Source organism: Haemaphysalis longicornis, unplaced genomic scaffold (assembly GCF_048455015.1).
Source record: "Haemaphysalis longicornis isolate Haplotype H1 unplaced genomic scaffold, Haemaphysalis longicornis Haplotype H1 scaffold_1, whole genome shotgun sequence".
In the NCBI taxonomy this organism is placed as follows: domain Eukaryota; kingdom Metazoa; phylum Arthropoda; class Arachnida; order Ixodida; family Ixodidae; genus Haemaphysalis; species Haemaphysalis longicornis.
In genome coordinates, this window is record NW_027526203.1 from 484,472,348 (window position 1) to 484,486,947 (window position 14,600).

At 49.7% G+C, this 14,600-nt stretch overlaps 1 protein-coding gene across 2 annotated transcripts in view; it reads left to right on the forward strand.

Annotated features, from left to right (window-relative positions):
- Positions 1-13,797, forward strand: part of LOC144156356 (E3 ubiquitin-protein ligase KCMF1-like) — a 48,940-nt gene extending 35,143 nt beyond the window's left edge. For both annotated transcript variants that reach the window (XM_077688360.1, XM_077688359.1), the window contains exons 6-7: positions 1,738-2,026; positions 13,401-13,797. In XM_077688360.1, the coding sequence (XP_077544486.1) occupies positions 1,738-2,026; positions 13,401-13,626 (515 nt within the window). In that variant the 3' untranslated portion in view covers positions 13,627-13,797. The remainder of the gene's footprint in view (positions 1-1,737; positions 2,027-13,400) is intronic.
- Positions 13,798-14,600: the final 803 nt, after the last annotated feature.

Consider the following 14,600-nt stretch of genomic DNA (forward strand, 5'->3'; position numbering starts at 1 on the left):
CTTGTATCCCTGTGACGTGTGAAGAAAAAGCTATGTTCAGCTTTGTACGCACTGAAACTGCTGTTCGATAGAAAAAATGCTAGTAAACACCCTGTTTTACCAAATGCCGCCGTGGGGTCGCATAAACACTGCCCTTTGCTGGACACGAAGCGAGGCCTGTTATCTGACCCCTTTCGACTCTCCGCGTGATGTTTGGCCTTCAAACGGTAATAATGCGACGCACTCGCTGGGGCCGAAGGCAGATGACTCCTCATTTTGCAAACCTCCAGATACAGTACAAGAACTGCGTTCCTGGTTTAGAGTAGGTTCTAGTGCATGGTAGAACGCCTGAGAATGGTAGAGATCAGGTAATTGGCAGGGGACTTGCACAGCAGCTTGTGCGGAGATTAGGGGGGCACCATAATGCTGTGAAATGGTGTTACATCTCCTCCAAATGGAAATTCTGGCTACTCCAAACCTGCTCCAAACCTGCCTTTCTGGCTGCTCCAAGCCTGCTACAAAAGGCACTTTTGCCTGCTCCCAGGACTGCTCCCAAACCCATGGACCCTGTTCCACCCCTAAAGTAGGGTTACGAATTAAAGAATGGAGGAATTGAGCAAATCTGCAGCCGCGTATAATTTTTTACATCGCTGAAATCTACATACCAGCATCAAGCAATAATTTTTATAAAGGTCACATTAAGTGCCTGTGTTCAAACTGCTGTCTGGCAGATGCCCATGTCCCCCTCCCTTCCCTTTTAAGAGCTAGGAAAAAAAAAAAAATGGTGTGAGAACATCGCTTCGTCATCCTCAGATAGCCACCCTCCGGTACTGACACTTGCGAAACCGCTGCAAAAAAAAAAAAAAAAAAAAAAAAAAAGATGTTTTTCACGTTGAGAATGTATGTCATCCAGCATAGTTGTTTCTTTTGCAGCTTTAGGCCGGCTATACAATTCACGTAAAGCAAATAAGCACCAGCAACGCAGCCCTGACTCCCCTTCCACTGCAGTGGTGGCCCACTTGCATCTCTGCCATCCGTATCGCTTCTCGGTGATGCCATCAGAGGCCACCACAGTGCAATGGAAAAGTGGGATTATATTTTTCTCGTGGGTGGTGGGTGGGGGTGTGCTATCTGCAAGGTTTGAAGGTCACGGTATGTCTAAAAGGCTGGGGGGGGGGGGGGGGGGGGTGCTTTTCAAGGGCTTCTTGTGCGATGAAAATTGAAAAGAAGCTTGAGCAGATAGTGAGCCCCTTTTTTTTAGGTAGCCAGCCATCGAGCCATACCAAGCTGACGCGTTTCCGCACATTGCCTCCCACGAAGGAGAAAAAGCAGCGAATTTTCGTAGTACCATGCTGTGGGCCCCTTTCTACAGAGGGCTGCCACTTTGTGACAGCCTTTAGCTGAATTTTGTTTTAGTTTTCTTGACTTGAGTCTGTAAGGTCATGCTTTGCAATGCAGGATGGTTCTTGGTGACAAGAGCCATCCTGGTGGGGTAATAATGGAAGTTCCTGCATTCATAAACGGCTTATCCTGTAAAGAAAGTTTCCGCGTTTTTACTCTTTCCAGTTGCAAAAATCGGGTGTGTGTCAGAATCAAATTGAGGGCGCACTACATTCAAGTAAATACGGTATTTGTGCATATTTGGCATGTTGCGAACCTACAGTTTTGTGAGTAATTTATGCATCGTGGACATTTTGTCAAAGTAGAACAGTGCAGGGAAAGTTGCTTGATGAAGAGGGAACCTGTGGTGGTGTGCAGAGCTGCTGTCGCAGCTGTCGTCGGGCGTACGGCGCACGGCCACCCTGGCGGCACCCAGCACGACGTCGCAGATTCAGCAGCTGCAGATGCAGCTGCAGCTGGAGCGGCAGCAGGCACAGGCGGCGCGCCAGCAGTTGGAGCGGCTGCCCCGGCGACAGGCGCACCTGGCCAGCCCTGGGGCCACCCTGCACTGCCCCCAGCAGCAGGCAGCCCACGCGCCCGCCGCCACTGCGCCCGCCGCCAGTGCCCTCGACGCCGCCCCCGCCACGGCCCACTTCCTGCTCTCCAGGTGGGCTGCACATTGCCAAGTTACGGCACCTGCTAAAGATGTGTGCTTGCAGGGGCCCTAAATGATCTTTCGAGGGCTGTGAATTTATGCTTGAAAATAGCAAGTATTAGCCGAGTTAACCGACTACTGAAATGGTCTTGCCGTAAGGCCTCGTGCTTTCACCCTGTCCTCGGAGCACTGCAGACGCTACGAGCTCGCCAGCTCGGAGCAAGGCCACCTGTAGACCTGTGATGGCGCTTGTGCTCCCGAGTGCACGCAGTCACTGGTTCCACTCGGTGGTACGTCACGTTTGTTTCTTTAGCAGCCGACGCGCATGCTTGGCCTACTACGGGTGGAGCACAGGTGCCACTGGTCGCCGCTTCGCGCACCCGCCTTGCCGGCGTCCACGCATTAGTTTTAGTGCACATCACTTTGGCGGCTACTGCTGGGGTTTGAAATCGGCGTAAGCGCTGTAACCGAGTGGACGAAGATAGAAAAAAACCGCGCAGGAAAGTGTGAGGGAGGGCAGTATGCTGAGCCCGCACGAGATGCTCCGCGGCGGTGACACATGGCGACAGAAGTGTGAGGGGGAGGCAGTGTGACATGCTGGGCGGTGGCGATGCGCTGCGAGGTGACACCATAGTGCCGCGTGCCGTCGTGCACTCAGTGATGAATTGCATTCATTTCCTGAGAGGCAGTTCACGCCACTGATGCAGAGGCTGACCATCGCTGCCGCCGAGAGAACCCACGAGTGAGTGCTGCCTCAGCGCAGTGCAGCGCGCTGTTTTCATGCGTATTCCATTTGCGGCTAAGCAAGTTTTTTGAGGTGTGCACTGGCGGGTTGAAATGAACTGTTTGGCTCGTGGAGCTAGTGCCCTACCTGCAATTTTGGAGATAATCGACCAGATTTAGGGGAAATCCCCAAGGTGGAGCAAGTTTCTGTGAAGAAAGTTTGACATCCACCTTAACGCAGCCGTACGGCCACAAAGGAAAGCTTTACAGCTTTCTCAGAAACATCGCAGTTGAAGAAAAATTCGTCCTGGTCCAGGAGTCGAACCCGGGACGACCGCTTAAGGGGGGACAACCCTCTTAATTAAAACATTTTTTTTTTTTATGGACCAATTTGCATATAAATTGCATGGTTTATGTATTTCATCATGCTGATTCTAAATATGTTATCCATTTTGTTCTGGAATATGCATTTTTCAAGATATCAGCAAATTTATGGTCTTTGTTTGGAGGACAGTTATTTCCTAAACAAAATAAAGTATAAAGAAAATTGACATATAGAAATAATCTAGAGTGATCAGAGAGTGCAAAAATGAAGAATGAATGTTCTAGGTCAATTTGAACCAGAGTTACAGCAAGTCAAACTTTTGCGTGTGAAAACGCTTGTTTGGATCAAAAATAAATCATCAGTTTTCTAATTTTTTAAAAGTAATAATTATACATACTTTAGCCTAATTGCACTCTCCAAAAGTGAATCTTTGTAATAAAAAAGGAATTATGGCAATAGCACCAGTAGTACCAAAGATATCGACCCTCCAAAATCACACTACCATGAAAATTGCAGTTTTGAGAAAACAAGGAAATACGTTTCAGAACTTTTTCAAGGAGTTTACACACACATCTGGCATATCAAAATGATCAGTTGTGATCAGGGAGTGAAACTAAACAAGAATAAATGTTCTCCAACAACCTGAACAAAAGTTACTGCATGTTACATTTGAAATGTAATGCATGATTTGGTATTTCAGACAAATTTTTTTGTGGAGTTTATTGTAAAGCTAACCACTTTATCTTGGTCCTGTTGCGCTTGTAGTGACTTGAAATCCCTCATGAAAAAGAATTAGAATAATTGCTACCTTGTAGGGCAAGAGATTTTGAACTTCTTGTAACTGCTACAACATGAAAATATGGGGCTGCGAGAAACACAGTTTCACAGTATATTTTACCGAAGAAAACAAACGTGAAACATTAATAGTGTGACTAAAAAAAACCCCCAGGAGCATGGACAGTGTGCATCCTGTCATGGGGCTGTGAGGGTCACAGTCTCACTGTATATTTTGCCAAAAAAAAAAAAAAAAAGGCTTGAAACTTTGGAAGTGTGACGAACTCTCAGGAGCACAGACTGTGCACATCCTGACATGGGGCTGTGAGTGTCACGGTCTCAAGAAGACGTACGAAAAGTTCAAGTGCAACTAAAACGCCCCTGGAACGTAGTCGGTGTGCATCCCGTGTGGGCTCGATGGTCCTTTGTGGGCCTAAGGGGGGTTTGGGGTGTTTCCCCACGCCCGGAAATGACCCATCCAAAATTCCCCAGAGAGGTTCGCGGCGTCCACGAGGGAGACGCCGCGACGGTTTCGACTCACCGACAAAGGCGACGACAGGCTCCAAAGGGCCAGGACGAACCAGGGGTTTATTGGTCGAGTAGTACAGCGCATAATAAACGCCAAGACATGGTTAAGAACTACATTGTACCGAATCGCGTCCTAAGGTCCCGCCCTACCGCGCGGGCATGGCCGAGGTTGCACGTGGGCCGCTCGCAAGGTAGGGGTAGGCCTACCCTGCACGTCCGAGCAGGGCCAAAAGCAGGCCCCGGCCGAGTGGCGCGGCGGGGAGGAGACAGGCAGCGCCCCGGTTATCCGGCTCCGATCTCCTCCATTCCCCATCTCCCCTATCCGTGGGGCAAGAGCAAGAGAGAGCGCAAAGCGCAGGCGCCGCGCTCATAAGGCGCTGAGGAGAGGAGGCGGGAGGCTTTGCAAGGAGGAGCGGCAACGGAGCGGTTGGCGCCCGTTGGCGCGTCGGCCCGCGGGGCGGCGTCACATGCGCGGGAAAGTGCGCTCATTCGAAGGCCATGCTCGCGGGAAGAGGAACAGGGGATCAAGCGGATCCCCACACCCGTCACGGTGCCTTCTCCTCACGATGTTGGCAAGCCCAAGGGAAGCTGCCCGCTTCTTAGCAGAACCCATGCTGCGACGCAAGACCTTTTCTTGGGCTCTCTTGGAATTAGCGACCATAGCGTTCATGTTCATCTCTGCTAAGATTGCTGTAGCCGCGTGCTTGTTGCCAGTGTTGAAGCGCAGCACATCTTCTGCAACAGCGGCTTCGACAGCAACCAGCGACGAGTGCTGGTCCTTGCTGATCAGACTCCAAAGCACAGAGTGGAACCTCTCGTTCGAGTTCTGGGTCTTCCCCCGCACACACCTCTGCAGCAGGCTCTTCTCCGACAGGCACTTGTAAGCAGGCAAAAGTGCTTCAGCCACATCACTTGGCAGGTTGTAGTTGTGCTTAGGCTGCGGCTCTCCTTCAGCTGTTGCGGCGTTGTGACGGCACCAAGACTGCTCACCTGTGGGGCAGAAAATGTGGTTGGGGCTGCCATCAGTGGGTGTAATGTGATAGTACGTAGCCATCACTGCCCAGTGCATGGCATCTACGTCACCCACGTGTGACTTCAGTGCTCGACCATAGTACAGGGCTAGCTTGTCAACAAGGTCAGCCGTTAGCCTCCCCCGGCCACCAAGGCTTCGCTTGCCTGCACCTCTGTGTGTTTGCAACAAGTTGCGTGCCGCCGTCCACATGCGCTTCTGCACGTGGTTTATGCCATCCTCCTTCTGCACTTCGACATAGCCGTACACTTTTGCATCCCGAACAGCATTGTAGGTACGGCTGTCACCATCACACACGACGGTGGTGTACCGCATGTTTCGTTTCTGGAGGGACCTTTCGAACAGTATTTTCCCAGCCTCCACCTCCATTTGGCCTGCTTTGGAAGAGGCGGGTTTTTTGGCATTGGTGGTTGGACTTCCATTTGTCATAGTTGTCACTGCCGGGCTTGGGGCCATTTTCACAGCCCAAACAAAAGTTTGAAAGAACAGCATAGTCCAGCACATAGCCAGTGAACAGTTCCACCACAGTGCCGACACCTATGTGCGAAGAATGCCCCCGCGTCATCCACGTGCCATCGTAGCACACGGCAATGTTTCCCTTGTGTCCAAAACACAAGTCGTCGTACACTGAGTCATTGCGGCCTCGGCTGCACGGGTGGCAGCAGGCTGAAAAGTCTTTTTCAGATGCCGCTGAAAGGTCTGGTTGTGTAGTCCCCGGCGGGATAACCCCATTGTGGCAAAGATTTCGTTCATCGCTGTTTGGTTGTTCCTGGTCGATATCATTACATGACCAGCTAGCAGGTTCACCTCAAAAGGGTTGCACATCAATCCTCTGTCAACCCTCGGCGAGCTCCACTCTGCCGCAATCTCGCGGCAAGGCCATAATTACGCTCGCCACTCACCAATTCTACACGTCCGTTGCATGTCTTGCAACAGTTGCATGTCTTGTCGAACAGTGTGTTTAGAACGGCCATGTGCACAGTTCCGTACATAGGCGCGTCGTCTATGGCCGACGTTGCAGACGCACCAGTGGGCTCCGTGAAAGGTGCTGTCCTTCGCGTAGTTGCCAGCGTGGACTCGAGCCTATCAAGCATAGCTTTCTCACGCGCACTCGCTTGGGCAATGTCACTGGTCGTCACTGGTCGCGAGTCCATTCTTACGCAACCGGGGTTCGCGCAAATCGGGCCACTGTCCTCGAGTTGAGTCGGCGGAGCTCCGTCGCCCACGACGCTGTTAGCATCGGCGGCTGGTTGCTGATAACGCGTAGGAAGCGCCAAGGTCACGTCGGTATCATGTTTCTTGGGTTTTGCTTGCTTCTTGCTATATCGGTGCAGAGAGCGGAACTTTTTAGCACCCCCTGGCATGATCACCTCAGCGTGGTTAGCGTGGTCGGCTTCCAAACAAGATGGCTACACCAGCAGTCAGTTTTTCAAAGCAAGTTCCTCGGAACCAACCAGAAGGCGCCATTTTGGTCACGTGCACAAACCGGCTAATAGCCGCTCGCGCTCGCTCCTATTTTTGCGTTTGTTTTGTTCGCGCTGGGGACGAGTTAGGCTTGCATTTTGTGTGATAAAAAAAATTTTTAAACGCGCTCTTTCGAACTAGACCAACAAAGCCGTGGTGAAGCGTGTAGTTTCCGAGAACCAGGCAGCCGAAGTTGGCCGCAAATTGACCTCAATTTAAAGAGCCGTGGGTGCGATATTGCATTTTTAAATTGCTGTAACTCGACAAATATTTCACGCATTCTATGAAACTTCGCGTGTGGGTGCGGAAGGGTGCTCGAAACCCGAAAAGGGGGCAACTGAAAACTTTATTTCTGGGCCGATTTTCCGAGTCTAAGAGCCGTGTTCCCCCTTAACCGGAGCAGTCTACCAACTGAGCTAACCAGGAGGCTAGTCGTTCGTAGCGCGAGAGCGAATTGATCAACAACTTGAAGTGAAGGACGAATTTTTCTTCAACTGTGATGTTTCTGAGAAAGCTGTATAGCTTTCCTTTATGGCTGTACGGCTGCGTTGAGGTGGATGTCAAACTTTCCTTCACAGAATTTTGGAGATACTCGACTCCTATAGTGACTGCGACTAAACGGTGGCGTATCTTAAAGTGAAATTTACAGTATACTAACCAATGCAAAATCCCATCGCATTTTCTTCAGCGAGCGGTCGTACAAACATTTTATGACGGTGCCTAATTGTCGTCATTTGTATATACGTACTGGCAGACGCGAAAAACCGGGTGCCCTTCGTTAAAGGGGCTCTGAAAGGCGTTTTGAGCACACTAAATGAACTAGCGCAATCGTTAGATTGGGTCGTCAACGTCATCTGTGCCAAGTATTACTCTTTTACGCGCAGCGGAAAGCTCACACTTTTGTTGCAAAGTTTGTCGCTTTTTTCTCACCCTTCCCTTCGTGTTTTTGGACGCCGCCATCTTCACATGTCTACATCATCGATTCCCCGATGTTCGTCATGAGCTGGACATCCTGCTATTGGGTGACTTTTTCACGCACTTCCGGCAAAGAGATGAGTCGTCTGCTCAGCGTCGGCTCGCCGGCTGATCTGCCAGCGGAGTGCCGGAGAGCTTGGGCATTTTACGACAAACGAAACAAGTGTAAACAAACGCTTAACCGTTTGTATTGAGTGCAACACGGCCATAACATGACATGGATATTCTCTTACCTGAGTATGTTCCACAAAGAAAGCGTTGAAGCCCCGTGGCACTACTTTCGTGCAATCGCAGAGAACACCCTGAGCCGAATGACCGGGTTTGACGCACACATTTTATTCAACTTCAAAACAATCCAGAGATGCGTTTCGAACGAACACAACGTCACGACATGCGTTGCAAGTCTGAACCGCGATTGACAGACGATGGGTTGCCTCCTCCTGCCCGCCGTAAATTCGGCACTCACCTCGCGCACGGTTTGCGGGGACGAACAGCAAGTCACTTAACTCTGGCGCACAAGCCGAGATGGCTTTTTGCCACGTACACTGCACATACCCCATGCGAGGTTGAGCTGTACGTCGCTCGAGAAAGATAATCCAGACCATGGGAAGCACTATCCACCCGCAGAAGCACGTCGCATTTCATCGCGAAACAAAGACGTCCACAACACACACACCATCGCCTCCTGTAATGCCAAACGCATCTCGCACTTCCCAATGGGAGTGAGTGGTACGCCTGCAGTACCCACATGTTGCGAGGTGGGGCCCCGAGCTGAACCGGGATCACGGAACCGTAACTGACTTCTAGAGTGGTTTGTGCCTTGTTGCCAAGGCAACCGATGTTTGAGATTGTCGAAGAAATGGCGCTCGCTCCAGCGTTAGAAAGCTCAGAGCTGCAGCGGAGCATGTTTTGCCAACGTTGCCGCTCTCCACCACGCGTCGCCCCAAGCTGAACTGGTCACATGATTGAAGCGTTTCGTGCACGGGTTCTGTATTGGTTTAAAATGTCTTTTTCACATGCAGGGTGCGCACAGGTCCTTGAAATCCTTGAAAACCCTTGAAATTGAAAGTTGCGTTTTCAAGGCCTTGAAAGTGCTGGAATTTCTTTGCCGTCCTTGAAAACCCTTGAATTCTTAGGGTTTTCACGGGGCTTGGTGTGCAACTCCCATTTTATGGCGGTGGAGCTTGGATTCGGCAAAATTCGGTGCTTACCGCTTTCCGTGACTTCGGGATCGGGAAGTCAAACTGGTCAAACCAGCCAGACTTCCTGCGCGAAAAAAAAAAACAAGCGCGCAGCGGGTGTTTTTTTTTCCTACTTTGGGGTTGGCCAGAAGCCATAAGCGGCCACAATGGGGCTAAAGAGTCTCGATGTCCCCGTAAAAAAGAAAAGTTGCACCAGCATGGTATTCATACAGATCTCTGTAGAGAATCTGAAAGGTTTGTCATATGTTTTACGGCGTATCATATGTGACGCAGTGGAAAGGGCAGGTCGGATTTTGAACATTCCTATCTCAAAAGAACTCAGAGTAGCTCTGTCCGCAGCGAGGCAGCATTACAGTGCACACTTGGAATCGCAAAAGAAACAGTGCCAGGAAAACTCACAGCAGACAAAAAGGCAGAGAATTATGGAAGAAGTTGAAGGCCTGCAGATGAAGAAAAAGAAGCTTGAGGCAGTTGTTGCCGATTTAACGGCATCTGCAGATGAATATGCAGAAAAGGCTGAAGCAACCGCTGACATCAAGAACGTGGTGAAATCAAACAGCCTGAGAAAGACCCCAAGAGCCAAGGCTGAAGAACTCAGCAGCATTAAGAAGCAAATAGAAAACAAATCTAAAGACCTGCCTTGAGCTTAAGAACTTCATCTAGTCGATTGAAACTGTGCAATGTAGTCGAATCGAGTTTAACGTGCAATAAGTTGTGTGAAGTCACTTTTCTTTGTTCTGTTCAATAAATTTTAACGTGATTGACTACCGTAGTGTTCTTCTATTTTTTGAAAAGTCCTTGAAAAGTCCTTGAATTTTTTTCTTGAAAACCTGTACGAACCCTGACATGCCGCTGGCAGGAATTACCACTGCCGCAAAATAAGACCCGGCACCAGCGGGGCCACATCTGATACGGCGCTTTTTGGATAAACAGTGCGCGCTGCATCAAAGAGAACGAGCGCACGATCCTGCCCGTGCGGCTGCGAGTTCACCGCCGTTAGCAACTGAAGCAATGTACACCGCAAAAGGGCAAGGCCAGGCCGCCGCAGATTTTTCGTTCGCTTTTCCAGCCTTGAGCGGAGTGCGGGATTCATGGTGTCAACAAAGCTTGCCCGTAGCAGACGGCAGTCTTCGCAGCGCAATAGCAGAAGTACGTCACCGCTGAGGAGCGCAGCATCATGGGAGGGAAGGCTCGCGCGGCGTCAACAGCGGAGAGTAAGTTGAAAGGAGGAGGAAACGCGGCGCGACGATATTGCGCTGTTTTTTATTTACGATTTCTCAGCTAATACTCATCGCTTTAACAAAATTCTTGCGGGAGGAGATTGCTAATACATTGCTTTATTTGGTTACATGTACATCCATGCATCGGCGGAAGGTATTTCAGGACCCCTTTAAACGCCGATGCCCCGTCTTCGTTGAAGTCCGTGGACACACCGCTGTATCTACTTCGTTTGTAATTGCGAACTGTGAAGGAACACCAGACAATCCCACCATTCTTGCACTGAGAAGACGATCAACTGACGCCAGAATGAGCGAGAACAGCAACGAGACCCCGAGTGTCCTTTTGCATGTGTCGTCTGCTCGCCTTTCTGTCGTCTGCTCGCTTTTCTGTCGTCTGCTAGCTGCTCCTCCTGAGCAGCGAGAGCAGTTTTGGGCAGCTCTAAGCTGCTCCATGGTGCAAGTGAAATACGATTGAGCAGCTCCCGAAGTGGTGGGCAGAGCCATCGGGAAGCTGCTCATAACTGCTATGAGCAGACAAAGAAAAAGACCGTATGTTGACAGCAGAGCTGTTCTAGCGTGTAGCCTTGACAAGCCTCTGCTGGTATCGTGTTGCGCTCCCTCTGGAACAGGTTTCGCCGCCCCACAAGAACCAGTTCCCAGCATAGAAAAATTTCTAAAATATAATAAAAAGCCCTAGGGCCTTCATATTTTAATTTAAGACTGCTCATATGGTCCTTGGAAAAGGGTCTTCCGAGCAATCCATTTGTGTTTTGTGGTGAAGCTGGCTTTAAAGGCGCCATACAGACAAAACACAAGTCTGGTTCATTCGAAGGATTGCCTCGTTAGAATCATACTGACCCCACTTTTAACTCACACTTTACTCAAATAAGCTATATAATGAAGAAAAAAGGGAATGGCCATGCGACCCTCTGTCCGATTTCCTGCAACGCAATTTATAATGTCATATGCGCCCAGTTGCACGATTGGCTGAGGCCGGCAAAAGCAAACACAAATTAGCCAGGGCCTATGAGGTTGCCGAACAAGCTGTTTGCGCTTAAATGTAATGAATATTCATTTTACAGCTGTAAGGATGGCAAGGTTAACAACGGAAGTTATGAAAATACACGTAAACATAGAAGTACCGATGCGCACAGCTGTTGGTACTAGGCGCACTATGCTTGTTTTAGCTGCACAGCAGTTCGCTGCTTTGGAGTTTTCTTACACAACACTGGCCGATTGGCGTAAGCGATGTTCTTACCTGACCCTGTTTGTCGAGCACATACCCCATGTTTCACGACACAATTACTTTCTACCGTAACAAAAACAAGCCAGGTGCAAATGTGGTCAAACGCAAAGCAACGGTAGACAACGGTCTGCGGCCCATTATGGCAGTGCCATCTGGGAGGACTGACGGTAAGCAAGGCTGCAGAGCCTAATGACGCACTGGAAGTTCATTTCAATACTCGCCCTTGCGACTTCATGGCAGACGTTACGGAAACACATGATTTGGCGGGAGAATCAAAATAGTAACAAAAATATTCATTTCTCAGTGAACACAGCATAGTTAGCTGCTGGATAAGCACTGTGGGCACTATACAACAGGAAATCTTTCGAATAAAACAAACTTGTATTTTGTCTGCATGCAAATTGGTGTAAGCTTGGTCTTTGTGAACTGGCTTTTCCACATTGCCACCTACAGAGGGAGCATGGTTACAGAAAACAGCTGCACCTCCTGTGTTACTTCACGTATCCCAACGCAAATTATGACAATTAGCCATTCAGACAACTCTGCCATTTTGCCGGGTTTCCTTTACTTGTGATACTAGTTAAACTAGTTCACAGTGAAGCTGTAAAAGTTACAGGATTACTGTATGCTGCCAATACATGGCTGCCAGTGGTTATAGAAAATCGCTGTAACTGGGGTTTTACTGGAATTTTCCAGAAACAAATTATTACAATTAGCCGCTAAGATGACTGACATTACACACATGAAAGCAGTCAAAGCTAAACGGAATCTTCTTAAAGACAACCCACAGCTTCGCTGTTCAGCAAATTTCACACTGAGTGGAACTGGGCGTACTTTTGTTCTTGGTGTGCTTCGCTAAAATTCCAGCTGCTTAAACTGTTTTAAATGATGTGATGCACCTGCTATTGTAAGCACAAGTTAAGGTGCTCGCTGAATTTCTCCACCTTCCCATTTTGACCACACTTGGTACCAGAATACAGTTGAACCCCACTACAACAAACTCCGCTTCAAAAAAATATTTCCAATTCCCCGTCAGCTTGCCATAGCAATCAATGCAACGAACTCCTCGCCACAATGAACCATTTGTCTGGCTTGCTTTTGCTTCAACGAAATTCGCGCTCATTGGGGCTGGGTTTGAACATTTATTTTACAATAAAATAAGCATAACGCCAGCTGTCTGTAACCTTTTATGCATTCAGGGCACTTAGTTTCACCGAAAATGTGTGCCGCGCGCCCACACCACCACCCATAAGCAAAAACTCATAGATGGACGCCATTGTTTTCTGGTAATAACGATGTGGCTAGCCATCTTTCCATGAGGCGCAGGCCCGTGTAAAGCCAGAGCCAAGCCGGAGCTATATCCAATCTGTGTCCAGTTGAAATTGTTGTATCCAGTTGAAATTGCGCGAATGTGCTTTGCTGCTGGCGCAGCATCGTCATGTATGTGTTGTGAGCAGCTGTCATTGCAGTTTTCCCTCTACAATTCTTCAAGGTCAAAAGCTTAAATAATGTTTTTGTGTTTATTCTTGAACCCGCGTCATCCTATCTTAGTCACGAGCGCGGTCACGATAAATGCAAAATGCGATAAAAGGCTTGCCTGCCAAGGTCAGTTTCCGCTGTGCCCAGGCAAAGGATAAGCTGACAGAACCGTTCCTGCCACATACGAGAAGGGGGGCTTCCTAGCAGCTATCTGAGAGTAATTAGCTCGGTAGATGCGCCTTCTTGTACAGCAATATGTTTTGCGACTGCATTTCTTCACCCCCCCCCCGTAGTGTGCCACTCCTTTTTCTAAACATTGCATTACGCCGTCAGTGATGTGGAGAAATATATCTCGCCCTTTGGCCACAACCAATGCATCGACTGTAGCTCAGCGAGAGCCTCCTCCCTGCTGGTGCGCAGGTGTGTGGAGCCGAGCCTGTCCGAGCCTGAGCAGCAGGCCCTGGAGCTTGAGCGGGCCGACCGGAGCCTGTTTGCCCAGGAGCTGCTGCTGAGCACGTTGGCCGAGCGGCTGCACTGGTGTCCCCCCGCGGCTGCCCCGCCGCCCCCGCAGGACGACCGGCAGGGGCCGCCCTCCTCCTCGCGGCGGAAAGTGGTGCGTGTGCTGGACAGGCTGCAGGAACACTGAGTGGGGGTGCGTCTGTTGTGTGGGGGGAGGAGGACTGCTCGCCACGAGGAAGGGGCGGCGGGAGGGCTCGAAAGGGAGACCTGCTATTTATTCTCTGCAGAGCGCATGGCCTCGTGGTGGACGTAGCAGACACTAGCTCGTCACGGATGACAATAAAACGTTTGCAACTGACTGCCGTCTCCCTGGCTGACTGCAGCGTGCCTGTGTGTGATCTACTACTATGTATGCACTTCGGGATATAGAAGCGCCAACCTCCATAATTGCAGACCTGTTGCTGCAATTTCATCTGCGTACCTGTGCTGGGGCCACATGTCTTGAAGCTTATGTCTGGGAAAGGTCATTTCTACAGCCAGTCAGTTGAGGCGTCGAACCTGCGGTTTGCTTTAAAAAAAAGTACTACGGACAGCAGATTTGTGTTCATGGTCTTTTTGCTGTTAACAATACCACCCACTAATTATGAAAATCGAGCAAAAAGCATTTGGCAGCCATCATAGAAATGATTACAATGCAGTTCTTTCAACTACTGTCGCCGGCAGTACCAATAGGCATTCTGAGATATGAGGTCGCGGGTTCGATTCCCGGCCGCGGCGGCCGCTTTTCTGATGGAGGCGAAAAGCAAAAACGCCCGTGTGTACGAGATTTCGGCGCACGTTAAAGATCCCCAGGTGGTCGAAATTAATCCGGAGCCCTCCACTACGGCGTGCCTCATCGCCTGCGTTGCGTCGGCGCGTTAAACCCTACAATCAGAATCGGAATCATTCTGAGATATGCCAGAAAGTGTGGCATCGCACTGTTGTGGCTGCAAATCTGCTAGCTGTGACATCGATCAAACATCTGTGATGTCAAACGCATTTTCTTCATCATCTGCTATGGTATCGGGCCATCGGCCTGTCTGATATTGCCTTGGAACCAGTGCCACGGGAAATATAAAAGGTGATTTGCAAATAATGTAATTGGGGGTTATTTACTGATGT